Source organism: Crocodylus porosus, unplaced genomic scaffold (assembly GCF_001723895.1).
Source record: "Crocodylus porosus isolate Cpor-Errol unplaced genomic scaffold, CroPor_comp1, whole genome shotgun sequence".
NCBI classification, from domain to species: domain Eukaryota; kingdom Metazoa; phylum Chordata; order Crocodylia; family Crocodylidae; genus Crocodylus; species Crocodylus porosus.
This window is the reverse complement of record NW_017728945.1, coordinates 2,300,744-2,324,692: the sequence shown is the minus strand read 5'-3', so window position 1 is coordinate 2,324,692 and position 23,949 is coordinate 2,300,744. Positions and strand designations below refer to the sequence as shown.

The window sequence follows — 23,949 nt, the reverse complement described above, 5'->3', positions numbered from 1 at the left end:
CAAGCCCTGCAGACCCCCTGTGGGTGCCCCGCCTGGGCCAGCTCCGGCCCTTTAAGAAAGAAAACAAAACAAGAAAAGCCCTTGGACTCCCCACTCCTGCAGCAGCTGTTTTAACAAGAGCCGGGAGCTGGGGTGGGCACAGCAGCCATTGCCGGGCTGGGAGAGGGGCAGGGGATGGGCTTGCCTGATTCGGAGATTTGGCAGCAGCCCAATCGCCGAATCAGATTCGGACGAATCGATTCAGGACAGTGATTCGAATCGCTGAATCGAATCACTGTCCTCTGAATTGGCCGAATAGTAGCTGCTTCATACAGGCCTAGTAATTACAGTGCATCAGAGTAGAGTCAATTAATTGAGTCTGCTGGAGCATGGTAATTACTGCAGTCCAGCAGACTCCAACTTTTGATGAACTTTAGATAAAGTGCCCCCACCACCATTTTTAACCGCCACCATTTTCAAGCACAGGGACAATGATACATGAGACACTGGGCACTTAAATTCGAATAGTTCTCAGACTAATTAAAGCACACCCTCCCCGCTCCCAGAGCACATGCATAATAAATAGCCCATACATTTCAAATAGGCAGACAAGGTTCTTTGAGTAAATCTGATGTCTTTTATTAAACCAACTATGCCCTTAGAGCTTAGACCACAACCTATAGGCTACAACCTATACCCCTGATACATTTCAAATTGAAATTCATAGCATGAAAAATGTTCTGACCCATTGTGGTCTTTCTGAGTTCTTTGCAACAGAAAAATTGCTGTAGTAAAAAAAAAAACCAAGAGAAAACTAAGAGCTGGCATTTTCTGAGTAGGGCCTCAAGTCTAATGGGTGCTTCCAGTCTAAAAAGATTGAGAATCACTGCTTTAGTGGGACATTAAGGGTTTCAAAGGCACAGGCAAAAAGTAAAGACATTTTGCTAAATCATTTGCCTGGTCTTCATAGCAGCTTGTTTAATTGACACCTGTCAGTAAAGCTGTTTCAGTGGTGTTAGTTGTGCAGCAGAGCCATAGTCGTGTGTAAAAATTGTAGTGCTTTTCTGCTGAAAGAAAAGAGCCCAGGAGTTTACTTACGGAGCCTATGATGTCATCCACTGCATTTTAGTTCTGCTTTACAGATATGTGGAGGTTGTTTGTGAATGACTCGGATTCCCTGTAGATAGCTTTCTTATTGTTTTTCTGTTGTTCCTCTCTTCCACAGAAAAGCAGACGATGTGCCCCGAATTCTGAAAGGTGTAATGCGAGTTGGCATTCTGGCAAAAGGGCTTTTGCTTCGAGGAGACAGGAATGTTCATCTGATCTTATTGTCTGCCCAAAAACCTACAGTCTCTCTCCTACAGAATATCACAGAGCAGCTGCCCAAGCAACTTTCAGTAAGGGTGAATCCTGATACTTTTCTCTGTTTACTAGAGATTCTTTCTCCTTTCCTAAATGACAAGAAATAGATACCCAGAGTATAGAAGAATCTTATTTCTGCTTATTAAAGATTAAGTATGCCACACCACATGCAAAACCAAATGGATAAAGTGCTCCCTGTCCATAGGAGTTGCAACCAAAAGGAAACATGTTCCAGGGTTTTGCACAATGGACTTCAAATTGTTAGTTTCCTCTATATTAATGAGTAGCTTACAGGCTTGGTTGAACTGCTTTCTTCCCTTATATACAAGACGCAGGTTTTAAATGGCATAATATGGATCAGTCTTCAGTTGGCATCCTGTCTCTAATGCAATTTGTAACAATTAGCCTGAAAAGACAGTGTTCAGGAAGCTTTCCTGGCTTGAATGACAAGGTTTTGTATGTCAGGCCTGGGATATATAGAGAGCATGATCTCCAAGGGCCTACCGCAGTGGTCCTCAACCTTTTTAGATTCAAGACACTACTCTGCAAGTTTTTGGAATTTAGCTGCATCCCATTTCAAAAGTGAATATAAATACAGTATGAATATTGTAATATAAACAGCATATTATTAATTAATGTGTTATTAAATCATTGTATTTCTCTACTATAATATAATATAAGTAAAACAGTCATCTCTTGGGATTGTTCCCGTACCTCTGCCTGGCCCCATGCACATTTACTCCCAGCACAGCACTTGAACTCCACACACATGAATCCAGGCCACCACTGGGGACCAGGAACTGCCTGCCCAATTTTGGCCCTTAGTTATCTCAGGGTCCTCTCTCCTGAATTCCACGCCCAGGGCCAAAATGGACAGAGCCTGAGACTCGCTAGCTACAGTAATCATCCAATGTGCTGTCTATCTACTGATATAATGGAAACTGATGCTAACCTTGCAAATGCAGTACTAGCCAGTTGATTAGTAAATGAACTAGTTGTTTTTTTCTGATTTATGCTTGAAGATGAAACAAGTGTCCCTTTTTCCCCCCTTTTCACATCCTAGACATTAACTGAGGACAAGTATGAAGTTTCATCTGATGCTGCAGAAGCGACTATAGTAATCTCATCATGCAAGGAACCAAAAATGCAGGTCACAATTTCAATTACATCTCCCCTCATGAGAGAAGACACTTCTGTTGACAAAGGTGAGTAAATCAGTTAGTCTGAAATTAATTGAGTACATCAGATATTTTCTTAGCCTTTAAATACATAATCATTTCAAATAAGAGAACCATGGTGACTTGGCAGACGCTATTTGGTCATTTGTAGGCCTGTGTGAAGCAGCTAGTATTTGCTTCTGATTCGGCCAATTCGGGGCACAGTGATTCGAACTGGTGATTTGAATCACTGTCCTGATTTGATTCTGCCAAATCTGATTTGTAGCCAAATTGCCAAATCAGCCAGGCCCATCCCCTACCCGCCCCAGCTACTGGCACTTGGGGGGAAAAACAGCACCAAGTCAGTGGGTGCTGCCGGGTGAGGGGCGATCCCTGCTGCCTTCCACTGCCCCACACTGCATGGGGGGCTCTGCAAAAGCCCACCAACTCCCCCCATTGCTCCCTCAGGCCCCCATGGGTGCCCCACCTGGGCCAGCTCCAGCCCTTTAAGGAAAAAAAAAACCCGAAACCCCCTCCCAGACTCACCGCTCCTGCTGGTGGGGGGCGATCCTCGGTGCCATGTGAGGGACTCTGCACGAGCCCCCCCAAAGCCCCAAGGCCGCTGCAGGAGCAGTGAGTCCCAGGGCTTTTCTCTGTTTTTTTTTCTTAAAGGGTCGGAGCTGGCCCAGGCGGGGCACCCATGTGGGAGTAGGGGGGATGGTTCAGGGGCTCATGCAGTGGGGGCAGCAGGGATCACCCCCCTGCCTGGCAGCACCCAGTGAGCACCGGGGCTTTTTTTAAAGTACAAAGCTGGGCCGGGCAGGGTTTGGCGGGGGAGAGGGGTTGGGGGACTGGCAGGGGTCCCCCCATGGTCCCCTCCTCCAGCCCTACCTCCCCCACCCCTAGTACTTACCAGCTCAGAGCTGGCTGCAACTCCCTGCTGCAGCCACCGGGAACTGGCCAAATCATCAAAGCTCTCCTAATCTTTTCTGAAGAGTCGGAGAGCTTTGAATCGATTCAGACCTTTACATTGGTCGCCTGATTTGATTTGGATTTGGAGATTTGGCCACCGAATCAAACCGAATCTCCTCCGAATCGAATCAGCACCCAAAGTTTTGCACACCCGTAGTGATTTTGATACTGCTGTCACGGTGCATCTAAACATGCAGTCGATGCAAAGCAACAAACCCTGGCAAATATCACACGAGAGTTTATTGTTCCGATGCCACATTTACACGTGCACCTGGAATCACAGCATATTGAGCTGGGTTAGAGCAATCCCAGCTGCAAGGGCCCTGGGGGGTCAGCTTGCCAGCCTGGGGCTGTTCTGACCGAGCTCAACATGCTGTGGAGGGGCTGGCTGGGGCACAAGGGTGCCTCAGTATGGAGCTAACCAGAAGGCAGCCCCTGAATGTGGAAGCACCCTTATGTCCCAGCCAGCCTCATCAGTGTCTGCATGTGCATTGCTGTGTAATAAATAACACCACTGCAGGATAGTACTTGTATTTACAAGTACTAACCTATGGTGGTGTTTATTAGTTTACTGTGACCTAGATGAGCTATGCATGTAGATGCAGAGACTTTACTGTGGAGCTAATTAGGCAACTACAGGAAACGTCTTGTATAGATGCACCCTCAGAGTATTTTCACAGTACTTTCTCAGACCAGAAAGTAGAATTCTCCTAAAATTCCCTTAAATTTTTAAAATTTTCCTAAACCTCCTGGGAGTGCTGGTTAGAGTTAGTTATAGTCAAGATTTGCTAGTTTTAAAACATTAGTTTTAAAACACTGTTACCTACTAGTGGAGACCATACTCTCCAGTCACCATCTTTTCTGCATTCACTGTTAAGTCTTTGGGTGTGATTTCTATCTATACATTGTGATGCTGTTTTGATCCTGTTACATTAGAAAAAATTAAGATTAGTGCCACAAATCTTTTAATACAAATCTTTTAATTTAAAAGTAAAATCTTTTAATACAAATTAAAATAATACATATTAAAATAATATTAAAAAACAATACATTGTTTATCCTGTGGTCTTTTCATGGCTCTGGGTCATGAACATGTGGGAATAAATTATGAAAAGGAAATGTATTTTTCCCTCTTAGAAGCTGCAACCGAATCTCAGCCTGACCCCTGCGATGTTTTAAGCCAGCATAAATGTCTAGAATCGTTGGCTGCCCTCCGTCATGCTAAATGGTTCCAGGTAAAGAGCTTTTCCAAGTTGGCACAAATTCCTTGAGATGTGTTGTGCAGTTTACTACATGGATTTACTAGTTTGACAAAAGGGAGGGAGAGAAAGAGAAGGTAGAAAAGATGCAGTTTTGCGCTGCTAAGCTGACCGTGTTTGTCTGAAGTGAAAGCAACATAATTGGGACGTCCAAACACACATGTTCTGACCTCCGCACAGTGCATTCAAATAGAAATATTTCCAGAGTGTAAAGGAGACCATTGCTTTTTTAATGCAATTGGTAAAACCAAATCCTGTGGACCAAAAGACTGTCCTGGGAGGTGTGCTGTGTGCCTGAAGCCCTTTTTGTCTTCCTGTGATTACACAGCTTTCTGTGTTACAGATTCTTGTCGTCTTTGCTTTTGTGTTCTACCATAGCAGTGTTTGGAATGACAGTGCTCTATTACATCTTTTCAATAGAGCAGGTGTCCAGAGAGTGTTTCTCTTTGTAATAGCCTAGTTATTTAAGATCTAAAGTCTTTAAGAAACGTCTGATATCTAGGTTTTATGGTCTAATAGAGTTAATACTTTTGTCTTGTTGTTTTGATGACTTGGGCTTTTATTGTCTTATGTGTTTTCTATTAGCAGACATCTTGTTTCTTTTCATAAAGGCTAGAGCTAATGGTCTGCAGTCTTGTGTAATTATCATCAGAATTCTGAGAGACCTATGCCAGCGTGTACCAACCTGGGGGGCACTACCAGACTGGGTAAGGAGAGTGATGGCTCTTCTGTCACCCCCTTTGTTTTGGTTATCATTGTGTCTTAATATGTACAATCCCCAACAGCATGACTGTAAACAATGAGAAGTCAGATGTGTGTTTAGGGCTCAAGATCCTACCATAACTAAATCCGTTGCAATTAAAATGCATTATACTGTACTTAAAAAAATACCATAAAACACCAGATCAGCTAGGTACTCCATAGACGCACACTTACTTCCTACAGAACACATTTGGGAATCCTGTTCCTGTTAAGTAAATAAACACTCAGTGGAGAATTTTATTACAGTCGAAACTCTTTACCACCTGGACTTTATTATTTTTTTCCTGTAAACTATACAATTATGGTTACAAAACTGTCTTCTAAAGGGCTGTTCCTGCAGTGCCGTGGCATTGTGGATAGCCTCAGTGAACTGAGAGACAGATCCAAGCAGGCATTCCCAGTTCTTAGATCCTATTTAGGTACTTAAAATCCCTTTCACTGGGGTTTCCATGGGAGCATCAGTACCAAAATGCTGCCTTGGATCTGGCCCAAAAAGTATAATTCTCAGGAAAAATGAGAGCTAGCCTGGGAAAGAAACTCTGCTAGTGCTTAAATAGCAGCCTCCAACCCTTCTAAATGGCCACGTTCAGTAAGCCACTGGTAGAGAAACAGTTTGCTTTCTTGAGACAGAAGCACATTTGTCTTCTTTACAATAAGCACCCTTTCTTTCACCATTATCCCTACAGCTGGAAGTTTGTGTTAACTGTAGGACTGAAACTGTCTCATTATATGTCTTCACATGTTACAGCATGAGGTGGTAGTATTAGACTTGTGTTTAACATATGATTACACAAACATGATGAAAAACTTTTGGAAGAGTGCCAGTCAGGACCTAAGAAAGGGCAGTTTGTTCCCAAAAGTTTGTCCAACAGCTCTCTCAACTATTCAGTTAGTCCCATAAAAGATATCACCAAAGCAGCCTTTCTTCTTGCATAATTCCTAGACCAAACAGCTACAACACTCCAACCCTACTGCACTATGAGTAGGCAAGCAAGGGGATTTTCCAGGAGCTGATTTATTTTCATGGGGTGCAGATACAGGGTGGACATTAGAAGATACTACTTCACCGTCAGGGCGGCCAGGATCTGGAACCAACTTCCAAGGGAAGTGGTTCTGGCTCCTACCCTGGGGGTCTTTAAGAGGAGGCTTGATAATTATCTAGCTGGGGTCATATGAGCCCAGTATTCATTCACTCCTACCCAGGGCAGGGGGTCAGACCTGATGATCTTCTCAGGTCCCTTCCAGCCCTACATCTATGAAAATATGAAACTATGAAACATTTATGCCATTGCCATTTACATGGGTTTATGCACTGATATTAGTTATTCCAGAGTCTCGAGTGGACAGATAACCATCACCCTGGAGGTAGATGCCTGCAGTGCCTCACCTTTTGGGGGACAGAGGGAGTTATTAATACAGTGGGTTTTTTTGGCATACAATGTTTTTGAAAGGCAAAATGAAGAAAAAAAGATCTTTCCTTGTAATAAGTATCTGAGTAGCAGCAGCTTGGGAGCTGAGCCTGCTCATTTTCTGCTCCCTGTGGATGGTGAGAAAACCAGCTTTTTGTAGAAGATACAGCATGACTGTTTTTTAGAAATGTCATAGTTGCTTTGCTTGTGTTTTATTAATGAAAGAATCAAACTTTGTTTCATCTTCTCTGCAGGCAATGGAACTTCTTGTAGAAAAGGTTTTAAGCAGTGCATCAAGCCGTCTAAGACCTGGTGATGCCATGCGACGAGTTCTCGAATGTGTAGCCACAGGAACACTCTTGATGGGTCCGTTTTCAACTAATATTTATATTGGTTCTCCATAAAATCTCTGGGACAGCAGTTCATGTCCTTTGTATTAACATCTCACATTCCATACCTTCTCTTTTATGGTTTCCTGTTTAACTGATATTGTGGCATGACAGTGGAAATGCAGTATATTGGTACACTGCTTTGTCTACAGCATGGTACCTGTAACTCAGACATATTGCTATCTTTCCTTTTTTCAGAAAGAGGAGTTGATACTTGGAGTTCTTGAAAAAATTTCAGCAATTTTGCCCCACACTAACTTCTCCCTAAACTGTCCAGAACTTAATATGATTTTCATTAAAACTTGTAAAAATACCATTGGAAAAATATTTCAGTTTAAACCTTTGTACAGCAGCATCGTGCCAGTCCCCAAGAATCCCAAGGTGAAACCAATTTTTCTCGCATAAAACAAATGACATGCAAAATGTAACCAAACAGCAAAACTAGGGAAGAGGTGTGTCAGTGATAAACCATAACTAGCAGCACAGCTAGGAATTGATAACATGTATTTTTTGTTCATTAGTTTCCCCTTTTAAACCTGGCCACAGTAAATTTATTGGTATCATGGTATCTTTCTTATCCCTTGTGTTCAGATGGACCTGGACTACAAGATCCCTGTGAGAAAGACAAAATGGATGCTTTAGAGACAATGACCAGTCAGGAACGAGAAGATGTTACAGCCAGTGCACAGGTAGAAAAGGACAGCAGTCATATATAAAAGCTTTGAGAAATAAGCTTCAATAAAAACATTGTCTAAGGAGAGGTGTATCATGTATGTGGGTATGTGGGGTGAGTATATCCTTTTGCAGTTACAGATTTGAAACTACAGAGTCCATGCCTGCATTTGTAACACTAAAAAGACACATGGCAGATTTCCATGTGTTTGAAGGCTGCATCTATTGTTTGGGGTTTTTTTAAATAAAGGGGTATCTCAAAGTAAACTACGTTTCATATTGAAGGGTGAGGTTTTCTTTAAAGAAAATTAGTCCAATTCTTTCAGTGTTGCGCTTGCCTCTGTGCAACATTTTTCTGTCCCTTGTGGGTTGGAAGCGTTGGTGGGAGACATAAGGAAGATAGGAAACTGACTGTTGGGAAAACAGTGATACTCGGAGTGATATTCTGTTCCCTTCCTGGTCATCCACACGTCCAGATCTGGTGGTTTGCTTGGAATTTCTGCTCATCTAAATGCCAAAATGCCTCATACACCTCAAATAGGAATTCCGTTGCTGGATACATAAGCCTGCGCACCCACATAGCCATCCATGTATGAACACAGGCAACAAAATATAGCAGGAAGGGACGATAGACTTCCTGTCCTTTGGCCCCAGTAGTTCAGTGGTTGGAGCATGCACCTAGGAAGCTCAGTTCTAGGCCCTCTCCTTTGCCCAGGATTATTTGAACTTGGGTCTCTCTGACTTTTCAGCAAGACACTTGATACCACACCACAGATGAAGCATTATCTAGTGCAGTCTGTGTCCAGGAACAGAATTCCTACCTGGAGTGTTAATGGCATTTTTGGTATGTATACAGCCAAAAATGCCATGTAGATGGCCAAGTCAGGATACCTGGATGACTAGGAATGGCTACCCTTCCTGTAACACAGAATTATTGCCAAAAGCATAAAGCAAATACAATACTTACAGTTATGAAGGTATACATTCTTTGATCTTTTTGTCATAGTCATAAGCTTGCAAGTAGTGGGGAGGAAACTTCAACTATAAATTAATTTGCATAATATTTCTTTGTAATGCTGTTAACTTTGTTGACGGTAGGGTGGTGTATCTTGTATTTGCCAACATCAAAACTTGAATTAATTATATATTGCATGAAGAAGAAAACTGGAGACTGTATGTTTTGTGCTCAATATCAAAACCGACTCCTTTTGGCCAGTGGAACAATGGTATTAGTACTAATCAAGGAGAAATGCCTGGATATTGTCAGTGTGACAGGGCACTTAATGCACACCTCTCACTTTATGAGGAGATGAAGCTGCAGAGGAGACTTGGATGGCAATCAAGGGGTGTCACCTGACTAGCATGTAAGCTCAGAGCCTGCGGTGGTCCAGCAGTCTAGCCCTGAGAGACACAGAGAGAGGAGCTCTGGGGCAGCAGGGCTGCAGCAGGACTCCTGGGTAACAGCTGAGTTGGGGTAAGCAGCACTAGAGGTTTGTGGACAGGACTTAGGAGTAAAGGAGGTCCCAACAGGCTCAGGAGTAGGGCCAGAGGCCTGGGAGCAAGGTCAGAGCCCAGGAACCGGGCAGAGATTGGGACCAGGGGCCCAAAGCCTGGAGAGGGGCATAGGCATGGCAAAGAAGCCCAGAGATTGGGACCAGCACCCCAAAGCCCAGGAGGGGGCAGAGGTAGGAGCCTGAATGGGCAGGACACAGTGCCTAGGAGTAGCCCACATAGGTGAAGTGCCTGGGTAGGGAATACAGGCAGAGGTGCAGTACTCAGGAGTTGCCATGAGAGGCAGAGTGCCCAGGTGAAGGCAAGCCTGGAGTAGCCAAAGTAGGCAAAGTGCCTGGGCAGGGAGGCACAGTCACAAGGGTGAGACCATGGCCCAAGGGGGCTGTTGATTGATACGATTGATAATACCTGCGAGGCATGGGCGTGGTGTAAAAGGCAGTTGGAGCCACATAATTAGCTCTTCAGGCAACGAGTACGGACACCTGTATTCATGAGAGGAGTTCTGACTTGGGAAGCCCTGGGGCAGCCTCCCTGTTTCTAAAAGATAACATCAAGGTGTGGCAGACAAGAAGAAGGAGAGAGTGCCCAAAGAGAGCTAGACAAGACAAGGGCTGAGCTGCCACCAGGGGGTGTCACACCACCGCAGGGACTACTAGCGCTTGTTACACTCAGGCAACGTTACGCAATTTTTAAAAGTGAAAAATAGAATTTCTTGGAAACCGGCCAGACCATGCTGAGAAACAGTAAACATGGTTCTGAGTTTAACCAAGCTTGCCTGAACCCTGCAGGGTCGCAGGCTGAACTCAGATACTTGATGCAGAAATTCAAATTGATCCTGCTTCTGAGTCACGTATAGCCTGTGAAACAGTCTTAGCTCTCATCCAGGTAAAACACTGAATTTTCATCTTCCTAGTTTATAGTGAAGTCACAAACTCTATTTAGTATTTTCTAACTACTCACAGCAAATACCAGCCTGTATTGGTGTCTAAAAAAGATGTCTAGGATTAATGGGTGGAAGACTTTAGAATCACTTTTATCAAAAAAGGAAGGGAGAGCTCATTCCAGGCTGGGGTGGAGTATGGGCTGGCAGTCAGATTAAAAGGGGGGAGTTTACCTTATATCAGCAGATCATAGAATCATAGAAAATTCAGGTTGGAAGGGACCTCAAGAGGTCATCTAGTCCAACCCCCCAACTCAAAGCAGGACCGTCTCGACCGGACCAGCGAAGGCTTTGTCGAGCGGGGCCTTGGAAATCTCCAAGGTTGGGGATTCCACCACCTCTCTCCCCCACAGGTGCACCATAACTATTTAGTGTGTCCCTTACATCCTGCAATGAGTGGATGCTGAACTCTGCTGATATGTTGGTTCATGAAAAATAAATCTTGTTTCATGAAGAAGTAAATTTACCTCAGTTTAGTTTCCTCTTAGTGTGGGATAGATCAGAGTGGGTCAGCAACATGTTAATCCTCTCCTCGTTTACTTCATCATCAAATATGTTCAGCAGTCCACACATTGGTTCCTTGTGTTGGAAGATTGCTACTTTTTATTTGTATTCTTTCTCTTGCAAATTCAGATATGGTAGTTTGTAGTTCTTAAAGGGCCTGGCTGAAAGCCCATTACAGCCCATAAAGACTCAACAACCTTTGAATGAGTCAAAATTTGGTCCGATTTTTCAGTGGAATAGACTACCTTGGCTTCCAGTTTGTTTGCTTAGGGCCTCATAGTAATGTATCAAATATAGATACAAAGAACATGTTGTCATCATTAACTATTACTTCCAGGCTGAATAGTATGTGACATTAAGGGCTGCTGCACACAGAAAGCATTGCAGACTGGTGTAGTATCAGCCCTGCCCCACCTACTACTATCCTCATACTAGTTGGATTCTTAATATTTCTCCTCCTTCTTCCCCTAGCATGCTTTAAGAATGCTAGCTTTCAGGCAGATACACAAAGTACTTGGAATGGACCCTTTGCCGCCTCCTAAAAATAGACTTAATGAACGCAACAGAAAAAGGAGACGAGACGTCAGTGAGATGACAGAGGGCGAGGGCGACGGGAAGAAAGACAAAAAAGAGGAAGATGACAGTGATGCCTAACCACTGCTGTGGCAGTCATCAGGACAAAGTTCACATTGCTTTAATTTTTAATATAGAAGCTGCTGTTTTGTCTGACATTTGACAATTGTACTATTTTTTTCCTTGAAATAATGTATTGTAGGTGTTTTAAATGGTGCTTAAATCATTGCTGAAATTGCATCATTCCACAGTGGTAAAGTTGCTCTGGCAACAGTTCTTCTTCTATTATGTCCCTTCCTATCCACCCCACTACAAAAGAAAGTACCCATAGCAGAACAGGTGGACTAAGGCAGGCATTTTTTAAAAATCTGACGTTTCTTGTAAGCTCATAAATGCCCCATTACATGTGATGCAGGGGTGTCAAACTCAGCTGCTATCCCAGGCTGGATCCAGATCCAGAAGCTCTGGCCCCTGCCACGTGCCAGAGCCAGAGCTGCCACTGCTGTATGCCCCATGCCATAGTGGCAGCTCCAGCTCTGCCTCCACTACAAGTCACACAGCAGGGTACTGACAGCTGGGGAGGTAGGGCCATGGCAGTGATGACAGGCAGTGCAGCTGTGGGGCAGGGGGGCAACTGGAGCTCTGTCAGCCCTTGCTTGCTCTCCTGCCACTGATCGCCAGGCCCACTGAGGTCTAAGAGCCTCGGATTCTGCAGCAGCCTGCTTCCCCAGGCCCCCACCAGGCATGCCCCCAAACCTGCTGGTAGCCCAGCAGGCTAGACAAAGGAGCTCTGTGGGCTGGATTTGGCCTGCAGGCTGCATGTTTAACACCCTTGACGCAAAGAAAAGCACAGGGTTATTGTATTAGTGTCTTTAAAGATGCTTCCTTGTTCACTTTAGATTTTCAGCCTGATCTAGAGTGTCTGAATGGACAAGATTTTGGGGGTTGGGAAGGGGCTCTTGCACTTTATGAGCTCCCATTTTGGAGCTGTACAGAGGTACATAAACCACTTCCTTAGCTATTTTGGGGTGGAAAAAAAAAAGCCAACTTATAAGTGACAGTTGGGAGTGGAAATGAACCTGCAGAGATAGCAAAGTATTAAATATTTAATTGCTTTGGATTTGCAGTTCTCCATTAGACACGGTATGCTGTAAAACATCTCTAACATGCTACCTAAAAATAATAGTTTCTCTTGTTTAGTACTGTGGTTAAAAACTTTGCAGTTTTCTTTAGAGAGTGTTAAATATCTTCCAGCAGAAATGGCAGCCTGACTAAGTGCCACATTAAACCATCAGAAGTGGTAACAGAATCAGAGCGCTTACTTTCTAATACATGTTGTTTAATTAACCTAACCACAGGGAGATTCTCTGTGTCTCAATGAGTGCCTTCTAAAGAGAAGTGGCCAGGACTCTCGCAATGAAAAGCTATTCTGTAGTGTCTGAGGACCTTTCCTTTTCTTTCCTTTCCTTTTCTACAGTTTTAACTCTTGTCAGTTTGTGCAGGCAGGAATCTCTCAAAAATAGAAAATTCCAGGCACTGATGGACTTACTGTTATAATCTACCACTTCACAAAACCTGATGCTGAGCAAGTGAGGGTGTCTTTAATTCCATAAAGGGGAATGGGGATAAAGGAATTGGTCTTGGCCATTGGGTGGAATTCTCTCACTCTTTAGATGCCTAAATGGCACTGAATAGCTGTGTAAATGGCATTTTTGGCATGTATGCACAGTGTGCAATTCTGTTACCAATGTGTCTGCATGGCTACCGAGAGTGCATAGTAGTGTATGCACTAGCCAGGCAGCAAACACACCCATATCCTGAAAAAAGCAAGGCATTATTGTGTTATAATCTCAGCAGGTAAGGCATTCATGCAGGAAACAGGATGATGGGTTCTGGACCCTCCCAGCCTCTGTCTCTCTCTGATGTCGTCACATACTGCTTTAAACCACCACATGCCTGTTTAGGCATTTTCCAAGTTTTCCTCCAGCAGTACCCTCAGATGCACCCCGTCCAACCCCAAGGACATGGACACGTTCAGTTTTTCTAAATAGTCCCTAACCTGTTCTTTTGCCACTGATAACTACTCACCTCCTCCCCAAACTGTGCTACCAGGTGCAGTAATCTGGGAGCTGACATTGAAGACTGAGGTGGAAAAAGAATTGAGCACTTCAGCCTTTGCTGCATCCCCTGCGACTAGGTGGCCTCCCCCATTTTGTGAAGGACCCACGCTTTCCCTGATCCTTCTCTGATCCTCCATGTGGATACTTAGGCATCTATGCTGCAAGGGTAACATAATCAAATTGTGCATAAGTGCCAAAAATGTCATTTACACAGTTGGTGAGTGCCCTATAGGCACATCAAGTGTAATGAATTTGGGCCTTGGTGTATAACCAGCAAGCCCTGCTGGGAAAGCTGAGAGCCTGGAGCTGGACAGGCCATACTATTTGAATGGAGCTGTATGTGGCAGGTTTCTCAGCTGGTTGCACAACGCATTTGTTAAGAAAGACCTTTCTTGATAGTATTGTGATTTATTGTCACTTAACACAGTTTGTTTGGTTATTTTACCTTATAAGTGTTTAAAGAACAGCCTGTAATGTGGCTTTAACATTTGATTGTCTTTGTAGTGCTATCCAGTTAAAAGGAGACAATTTTAAACAAATAAAGGAGTGCTATGCTTCCATTTTCTGTGTAATGTGTAGTGTTTAATCAATGAATACTATAAGAAGGTGCTCACTAGTCGGTTAGCTGAGAGCCTGGATAGTGATTGTCCCAAACATCCAGCACCCCAGTTCCTTAGTCAAATCCTCACTAAAACTTCCTGATCTAACTCATGGCACTTCACAGCATGTCCCATGAGGTAGACCGGGGCAGGCAATTATTTCGGCTGGAGGGCCGCTAAACAAGTTTTGGTGAGTTGTCGAGGGCTACAACAGTGGCCCCGCCCCTTGACAGGTCCCACGCCCCCTGGTTGCCATCTTGGAACTGGAAGTCCCACTCTGTAACCCCTGACCTAATCCACTGGAAGTCCCTAGCCTTGCCCCTGGATGTACTTCTTTTGTAAAGGGGGTTTGCCATCTTGAAACCAGCAAAGAAAAGATGCACTAAAAATCAAATATCCACTATAATATATTTTTATTTTATTTTATTTTTTTAAATTGTCCTGATTTGTGTGTGTTTGCATCTCATGTATAAATAAGTGATTGCAGAATAGCTCAAAATGAAGTCTTACTCTTGTATATTTTGGGGGGAGGGGGCTGGAGAGGTGTGGGGGGGTATGGGGAATGTAGGGTTTGTGATGGGGGGTGGGGATAGATGTGGGTATGGAGGGGTTGTGGGAATGTGTGGGGGTGTGTGTGTAGATATAGGGTTTGTAGGGGGCTGTGGTGGGGAGGGGGGCTGGGTGTGTGTATGTGGGTGCATATGTGTGGTGGGGTATGTTCACGTAGCAGTGAGCAGGACTCCCACTAGAGGTGCACATGTGTGTGTCGGGGGTGTAAAGGAGAGTGTAGGTGGGTGCGGTGTTTGTAGGATGTGTTATTGTGTGTGGGGGAGGGTGTAGTTGTGGGGTTTGCAGGGGAGAGTTTGTGGGTATGGTGGGGTGTGCATGGGAGCCCCCTGCACGCACCCCCCTGAGCTGGTCAGCACCTGCCTCCGCCCTGCAACAGCCCAGAGTTCTCATGCCCTGTGGCACCTCCCCACCACACCCCACGCTGCCCGGCCCTGGCACTTCCTGCCACCCGCTGGGCATGCAGCATAGCTGGGGTGGCTCTGCAGCTAGACTGCCTTTCTGGGCAGCCCAGGTGGCAGCAGCTCCTTCTGGCTGCCGCTTCCAGTAGCGCTGTCTCCATGGTGGGGATCCGCATGCGCAGGCCCGACACAGAACGCCCTACACCTGTTCTGGAGTCACCCAGGCTCAGCTGCAGAACAGAAATATTGCCCGGCATAGGTGGAAAAACAGCCCCTCCTGTATTTTAAGGTTCAGAGTGTCACAGGATCAGGCCCTTTGCACTTGTGTTAGGTCATGACTGTAGAGCACTTTCAATGGCCAGATCAGGCAAAAATTGTAAGTTGTCTGCACCTTCTGTTTCTAAAAAAATGCCATTAATAATTTACTTTGGAGCTTCAAAAGTAATTCAATATTTTAATCTCACAAGGCCTTTTCCAGGATTACTGATTAATGAAAAATTTAATTCCAGGCTCACAATTCACTACTAAATAGGTCTCAAGTGTATTTCTATAGAAGTTGTGGTGTTCATATTTTTTTTTTCCTTTGAATATGTTGGGAGAAGAGTTATAACACTTCTGCGTCTCAGTCTAGGAGTTCCTCTAGAGGAGGTATCAATAGAACTCCTTAGTACAAGGGTTTAGGTTTATATTTGTGAAAACAGATGCATTGTTTGAGTTTGTGATGAATTCCTTACAGCATGCATTCAGGAAGAATGCAAGAAGCCACTAATCTGGGAGTCTTGGCATCTGAGGGTCTCTCATAGCACTGGCATGATTTGAATCCATGGTGAAGTGCTAGAGAAATGCCTTATTTAGATTGCTGTTGGTCTGTAAGACACTTCAAGGAATAGCAGCAAACAAGGAAAAGAGTCTACTTGTACATTTACCTTCACAACATGACTTACTTTTTCTGGGGCTACTAGGCTACATCTGTTTTCTCCTCCTTTTTATGCAGTATTACCCAGCAGCATCATTTTGATGCAGTGGGTTTTGGCTTCCTCTAACCCAGAGCTTTGTGACAGTGTGAGACAAGAATAAGGAAATGAGGTTGCAATAGCATTATTTACATGTTGGTTGAAGCTGCTGGAGTGCAGAAGGAAGCCAAGTGGGGCATTTGGGTTCTGATTCCTGTGAGATATCAGTGCCCACAGTCTGGTAGTTGTACATGAAAAAAATTAAAAAAGAACAGTAAATCTTCAGAAACTGCCCCTGGTTAATTTAGGGCTGGTTCATGCCATTTTAACTTACATTATACTGTGGGTCTTCGCAAGTCAGAGGGCACACACAGGACTTTTAGAAAGCGTTTGTATGCTCAAATAAAGCGTGGTTTCTATCGGGAGGTCCCATCTCACTGGCAGTGTTTAAAACCCATGTTACATTATTGTGTGTGTTGTATTCAATGGACGTCTTTCCTTGCCTTTTATGTATGCTCTTTGCCGCTGTGTCAGGTAAAATATTCAAGAATGACCGATTTGCAGCAGTGTAGGTTTTTAAAAACTATTCCTTACTTGCTAGAAAGAGACTGCATTTTTTGCCTAGATGATAAGCCTTGCTCCAAAAAATTAACCCTCCTCACCTGAAAGTAGAAAATGTAAAGGCTAGAATTTAACATTTCAGCTCAGTCATGTGCTGTGTTTTGTGGTACTACGCTTCTTCATTTTGCTAACAACGCACACTGTTGGTGGGAAATAAAACATCCTTTCTAGTTTGATCTTTTTGATCTTTTAGCAATGTTTTTTTAAAAAGACTGTGATGAAGTTTGTTTTTGTGCAGGTTGTTTTAAATAAAGGTATGGTATTATTTAACCACTGCCGTTCTGCTTGCTTGATGCTCTGTTGGTAACAAAAACAAGCGCCTCTCCCAGGGTAAAACCCAGTGACATCCTTCCATACAGTTATACATCAGAACTTGCCTAACCCCACTGTAAAGACCTGATTCGACATGGTGTGCTAAATACTATATATCACTAGTGTCATCTGTGGGTGATGAGGGTGGTCGGCATAGCATAGGAAGCCTTGCACCTTACCTGGACCAAAACATAGGAGATGGCACAACAGTTTCTCATCTCTTTGAAGAGTTTTCCTAGTAAGAATTGGGAAGTAAAAGCAGTCACTGGAATAATAAAGCACAAAAAGCAGGACCACTGTGACAAGATCGCAACTCAAGGCCATTGGTTGGGTGCCTAAAACTAACATAGGTTATACAGACTGAGCAACACGACCTGGAAAGTCTGTTAGTGGATCTGAAACATCCCAGCAAATTGTTCTGGTTTGGAGTAGGGATGCGCAGCAATCACGACACAGAGCAAAATGATCTCTGGCACAATGCTGAACTACTACACCAGCCCCTGGGTAGTTATGGAAACATGCGGTTGATTAGTAACTGCTATGTCTGCATGCTCCTGTTGTATGCTCTTGTTGGGATACAAATGGTGTGAGGCCATTTTTAGCTCATTTCTATGGTTACTTTAGCAGGCAGATATGACAGTCACAGCTCCTTCCCCAACAGCAGCTTCCTATCCCTTTTTGAAGCAGCTAAAGTCACCTCTGCCCCTAGCCAGACTTCTGGTACTGTTAGAGTAATGTAGCCAGGACAGTCCAGGAATTATGCAAGACAAGGATTTTTTGGAGGTGATATCTTATTATTCCAACCATGCAGTCGGTCCAAAGTTAAACAAGCTTCAAATGCAAGGTATTCATCAAACCAGAGTTTGCATTTCAAAGCATTTTATTAGCATATAAGGACAGTTAGAAAGGGAGTTTTCCAAGCTCTCACAAATGCCAAGAGATTTCCTGACCCAAAGGAACAAGGACAGAGCTTGGAGAGGAGGAAAGAAACTACAATGCTGAAACAGCGCGTGGTGGAGCAGACTTGATGATTGGAGTGTGGTTGGATAGTAATGAAGACTTTCGCGTTATTGAACTAGATTGTCAGCCTTAGAAACATAGATCAAGTTTGTTGCACCAGCACAGCAAGGTCTCCATCCCATGCAAATCCCACTCCCTCATTCAGGTGTAAATTCACTGGTTTAAATTCAGGTGTAAATTCATTGAAAATATTTACTTTAAGCCTATGCTAGCTTTGCTTTTCTCTTAAAATTTCCCTCTCTCCAAAGGCCAGTTCAGCTCCAGCAATGCCAGGATTTGGGGCAAATGATTTCAGCAGCATCACAGAGGTCTGCTCTCACTAGGTATAGCAATATAGTGGGAAAAACTTCAGGTGCTGCCTGGAGCCTTCATGGCTAACACGCCTTTACACAGCCATTGCTGAACCTGCAAGCTTGGCTGCAGTGGCGGGAAGTGTTTAGAAATCCTTCCCCCATCCAAGGATAGGTATCACACGAAGCTTAAAATGAGATTTCTTTCTTGTCCCTTCATTAGAATTCTTCATCCCTCGTGTATTCAGCTGTAGTTGGTGCAAAAGAAAAGAATAATCTGAGAATGGACAGGAAACTGCTATTTTGTAGGTAGGCCTAGGTACTAACTAACCTAGCCCTGTTGCAAGGCTTTCTGCTTTTGATTGCCAGTTTCCTGAGGAAATGCATCATGCATCAAATCTCTAACAGTGGTATAAGTCTGGGGGTTGTTTCCAGCCTAATTTCAAAGAATTTAATTGTAAAGTTAACTTCAGATTTTAAAGAGGGTGGGTGGGCAGAGGGAACATGCAACAGAAAAGTCAGTGCCGCAGCACCATTTTATAGCAAGGATAGTACCTCAACATACAGTTTTATTATCAGGTATTCCACAATCAGATCAGATGGAAACTTTTTGGATAATTAGGATCTATGCCCAGCCTTGCTACTCAGCCATCATGCTTTCTCTTCCCATGCTTTGTTGGAAGGCTCTCAATCTGCTTTTATGCTGCCCATTGCAGCTCCTTCCCAGGTCCCACTTTATAGTCTGATCACACGAAAATGCTCCACCGCTTCTGGCACATTTATTCTAGCAACTCCCCCTTCCATACCACTGACCTTCACTTCTACCTGCACATTGCAACATGCCTAATTCCTTATGAACTTGTGTCCAGTTTTCAAGTTGCTTTTCCCTTTTGCTTCCACTTTGGCTGACAGGTGAGGCTGTTATCCTGTGACCCGAGATCCAGGTCAGGTTTCCTGCATGACCGTGGCTGAGTTCACTTCACTGGCCATCCGTTCCCTTTCACACATGGAGCCACTCAGGGTGCGGACAGATGTAGCATTTTGAAAGATGTGGGTGGCCATACATCCCATTTTCACTGGAACAGCCCCATTTTAACCCCCTCTCCCAGCTGTGTCAAATGAACGCCTGTGCCCGGTTCTCAGCAGGAATGCAGCAGCACCGATGCTGTCCAGCTAGGGAGCAAGGTAGAGGGTTGCTGATATTCTGGCATGTCACAGCTCACTTTCCCCACCCCAACGCTGGTGCTCTACAAAACCCCTTCGCCCCCTTGTTCCCTGTGCTGAGACTGGAGTGATAAGGCAGCTGAATATACAGGAGAGCTGGGAAGGAGCAGAGTATGCCATTTGAGATTTGGGAAGTATGACTACCCTATTCAAATGCCACTGAAGCATGCCAGAGGGCAAGCCAGGCAGATGTATGTGCCCTTTGAAGTGCTCCCAAACTAGTGGAAGTGCCCACAGGAATGGTGAAGGAAACAGCCACTTTTTAAAAGTGCTTCAAAATGACATGCTCTGTGGAGCACAACAGGGACCTCTGTGTCCTCCGGCATCCCATAGTGCTCCTCGGGTCCACCCCAGCTCAGACTGCAAGTTTCTCAAGGCAAGTGCTGTCTCACTGTTTATACTGAGCCTGGCACAGGGAACCTGTGGTGGTATTTGCAACTTTTTACAAACATGTAACAGAATAAAAATGAATCAGCTCTATAATTAACACCAGGTCTCTGAAAAACACTATCAGCATCATAGCCCAGCCCCAAAACACTGTATTTAGATGAGTCACGGCATTGTCCTCGTGAATTGTTAGTCCTTTGCTTTTGTTGATAGCTAGGGAACTGCTTGGTTATATTTTTAATTCCTCATTACAACTTCCTTTTAATGAAAAAGCTGTTAATTCACTTGGTCAATACCCTTGGGCAGCAATAGCAAACGTATCAAATCACATTGCGAAGTCCCTGTTATATTGCATTGGTCTAGAAGTCGTTTCACAAGTAATCTTCAGTCATTTTCACAACAGCGTGTCTTGGATGCGGATTCTTTTCATGTCACCTTTCAAAATAGCCAGCCCAAGGTCTTTCCCTAGGATGCCCACCCCCTCTGACAACCCAGGTTATGATATATAAGCCATAGGGCCAAGTCCCTCCAGAGTGGTATAGCTCGAGAGATGTCACCGACACTGTGATGGGTAACACCAGCTATCTGGGGGAGCGGCTTAATTGCTGGAAAAAAATGCAATTTTGCAGGGAATCAAAATTATCCCCAAGCTCAGTCTGAATCCTGCAGTCTCCACTGAAACATTAAGGAAAAAATTAGAAATATCTGTTTTGTTTTGACATTTCCAAAATGAAACATTGAACTTTTGCTCCAAAAATTACCATTTCAGAACTGGCCAGAGTTTCATTTGAAAAGGCTTAAGCTCCAAAATGGAATGTTGTTCCCTAAAATGAATGTATTTGTCTTTATCACTTTGCTGGAAAACAGCCCTTTTGTTTTAGGCTGAGACAAACCTAGTAATTCTCAAATTTTTTTGGTTTCGTTTCAATTCCTGAACAAATCAATGATCTGTGAACTTCTGGGTATGGACACATGACGTAATTAACTCAGATAAATTTAACGTATTTTACTCTATAATACAGTGATTCTCAATCAGGGTACCATGACACCCTCGGGTGCCATGAGATGGGTGTCATAGTATGCCATGTAATGTTAGCACTGTTAAAATAGGAACCAATGGTGTTAAAAATATTCTGACCTGTTATGGTCTGGGTTCCTTGCAAATGAAGAATTGATATATTATTTTTCTGTAGTCAAAAAACAAGTAAAAATGGAGAGCTGGCATTTTCTGATGGAGCCTCAAATCTAACCATGGGTGCCTTGAGTCTAAAAAGGTTGAGGACGGCTCCTCTAGTTTACTGTGTAGTAATGAATGGGCACATGCCCACTAGGGCTGTGCGAAACGGCACCATTCCATTTCGACTTGCATGTTGACGGAACAGCGTTTCATTTCAAAGTTTGTTTCAATTCGAAACTGCTGTTCCATTTTGTTTCATCGAAACAGTTTCGCTGTTTCAACGTTTTGCCCATAGGCTATAATGGGGAAGCTTGAAACTGCCTATAACTTTGTCATTTCTGGCCTGATTTGGATGAAACTTGCAGGGATGGGAGCCGCTTCTGAGGCCACAAAGCCTGCCAAGTTTCAAGGAGATCGGTGCAGGGGTTTCGGGGAAACTGCACCTCAAGCTGTGGACAAGCAAAACTCCTGCCATGGGTGACATTGTGTGTGTTAAGGTGCAGCAGGATGAAAGCTGCAAGGATGGTAGCCCCTGCTGAGGCCACAAAGCCTGCCAGCTGTTGAGGAGATCGGTTCAGGGGCTTCTTGGTTCTGGGGCCCTGCACCTCTAGCTGCTGACAGGCAAAACTAGAAGACACAGCTCAGTGACCGCCACCAAGGCAGAAAGCAGGGCAGTTCATACAATGCTGCCTTTTGTGCAGTTTTTCTATCCCTGCCCCAGAGCACTGGGGTTAGAAGGGACCTCAGGAAAGGATGACAGTTACTGGCCAGCTACCCAGTCAATAATGAGAGCGCTCCTTCCCCCCTCTTCCCTCTCTGTCTTCTTACTTTAGCTTCTGTTTCCCTGCAGGCAAGCCCAGCTTGAGCTTCCAAACTGGAAACGTTTAAAAAATCTCGAAACGTTTTGACTTGCTTTGTTTTGTTTCGAGGCTGTTTCAAAGCTCTCTGTTTCATTTTGATTTCCCTGTTTCGAGCTCGCAACAAGTCAAAACAGCATCAAAACGAAACTGCCGGCGAAATTTAACACAGCCCTAATGCCCACATTGCCCAGGCTGTCCGCTTCCAATAGGTGCCACTGCAGCACTTGGCCACGCAATGTGGACAGCTGATTTGCATGGACCAAGGACTTCTCTTGGATGGGACCAGCTAGAGATGTAACCACAGGACCAGGACACAGATGTAACTTATACCAGTGGTGGCTGCTCCTCGCTTCCTGAGGGGTAAGGTTGTCCTGGAGCAGAGTGACTTACACTTGTACTTGTGTGTCCACTTCATTTTTACTGCAGTGTAAAGCCACTGTACTCCCTAGTAAACAGGTTGTGTCCACGTGTTCTGACTGTAAGGGCTGCGAGGACTGCACAATCTTTTGCCTTTGTACAGCATCTGTGAGCTAAGGATCTCTCCATGCTTTGCAGTTACTAATTTTGTCCATGATGTGTCTGTGAGATAGGTCAATATTTTTATCATCCGATTTAGTGCTGGAAACACAGAGGCCCAGAGAAGTGACTTTCTCACAGCAGGCAGGAAGGTCAGTGATGAAGCTGGGACCAGAATTGAAGGTTCCTACAAGAGTCTAATCACATTTCCCTTCTTGAAGCTCCAAAATATCTTGTGGGAAAGCTGCTGCCACTCATGATTCCTCGCGTTGTCGCCCGCTGGTGATTATGCAGTCCCTGCCACTAAAAATAAGTGCCGCTAAAAATAAAGTTGTAGGAGTAAATTGCACTCTGCTCATATCACTTGAATGTTAGTTTGCTTTGGATGTCATAAAATGCTATATTATTGCAGACCAGCCAATTGCCAATGCTTTCCTCGATTTCCTTAATGGGCATGTGTTATGAGGGGGCAAAAGTCACTCCAGGATTTAGCCTCAGCAACTAATGAATCACTGGTGAATAATAAACCTGACTTGGAGGAAGTAGGCACTAGGACCTCTAAGACATTACGTCTGCAGAAGAGCCAAACGAGAAGAGAAATCAGGAAATAACACTGAGGCAGCGTAACTACAGTAGTTTTCTGAGGGTGCTGCAGCTGCCCTGGGTGGTAACGCTCCACTCCTCTGTCTGGACAGGAGTTTATTCTCCACGGATCTTGGGACTCGGCTCCAGATTAAGCTGCGGGTAAACCTGTACCAACGTTAACACCAAGGACCTTGCATGGACACTCCAGGAAGGTAAGCGCAAAGATCCGGCTGGTTCAGTAATGCAGCTGCGTGACGTGTTTTCTTGGTGGGGAAAGAGGAGACCCAAGTGACTTGCAAATGAAGAGCGCTGCAGTCAGAGGGATGAGTAGCTCAGCACCACCTCTTTGCCTCTGTCCGTCTGTATCCAGGTGGCCCTCCTGATATCCCCTGTGGGTGGGTATTGGTGAGGCGGGGGTGCCTCTAGGAGGCAGATACAAGCATGCTGAGTTTTGGTGCAGAGATCCTGGTAGGCTTCCTGTAAGCTGCCAAAAGCACATGTCTACTCCAAGACAGCACATAAAACCCTTTGATTCCTTCAGCTCTCAAGATGGAGTAGTTCTGTGCACTGAGGGCATAGTTGTCTTATTGCACTTCAAACCAGTCTGGTTTCCATATGCTGGGCAATTTCCTAAAGCATGTGAGAATTGGTGCAGGAACCATAGATATGTGGTATCTATCAGGAAGTTTATTCAATATACTCAGTTCCACAGGCTAAGGCAATTGGGACTAGTTTCATAGATTTCATAGACATTAGGGCTGGAAGGGACCTTGGGAGATCATCGAGTCCAGCCCCCTGCCCAAAGGGCAGGAAGTCAGCTGGGGTCA

At 44.4% G+C, this 23,949-nt stretch overlaps 2 protein-coding genes across 2 annotated transcripts in view; both read left to right on the top strand.

The window, feature by feature from the left end:
- The window catches only part of ZFR2 (zinc finger RNA binding protein 2), a 124,775-nt gene extending 112,104 nt beyond the window's left edge, over positions 1 to 12,671 (top strand). Inside the window, exons 13-19 of the mRNA XM_019550679.1 lie at positions 1,205 to 1,382; positions 2,405 to 2,546; positions 4,608 to 4,705; positions 5,341 to 5,436; positions 7,155 to 7,266; positions 7,881 to 7,978; positions 11,389 to 12,671. Of these exons, the coding sequence (XP_019406224.1) occupies positions 1,205 to 1,382; positions 2,405 to 2,546; positions 4,608 to 4,705; positions 5,341 to 5,436; positions 7,155 to 7,266; positions 7,881 to 7,978; positions 11,389 to 11,571 (907 nt within the window). The 3' untranslated portion in view covers positions 11,572 to 12,671. The remainder of the gene's footprint in view (positions 1 to 1,204; positions 1,383 to 2,404; positions 2,547 to 4,607; positions 4,706 to 5,340; positions 5,437 to 7,154; positions 7,267 to 7,880; positions 7,979 to 11,388) is intronic.
- Positions 12,672 to 22,909: 10,238 nt separating this feature from the next.
- Positions 22,910 to 23,949, top strand: part of MATK (megakaryocyte-associated tyrosine kinase) — a 19,502-nt gene continuing 18,462 nt past the window's right edge. Inside the window, exon 1 of the mRNA XM_019550623.1 lies at positions 22,910 to 23,334. The gene's annotated coding sequence lies outside the window, so the exon portion shown is untranslated. The remainder of the gene's footprint in view (positions 23,335 to 23,949) is intronic.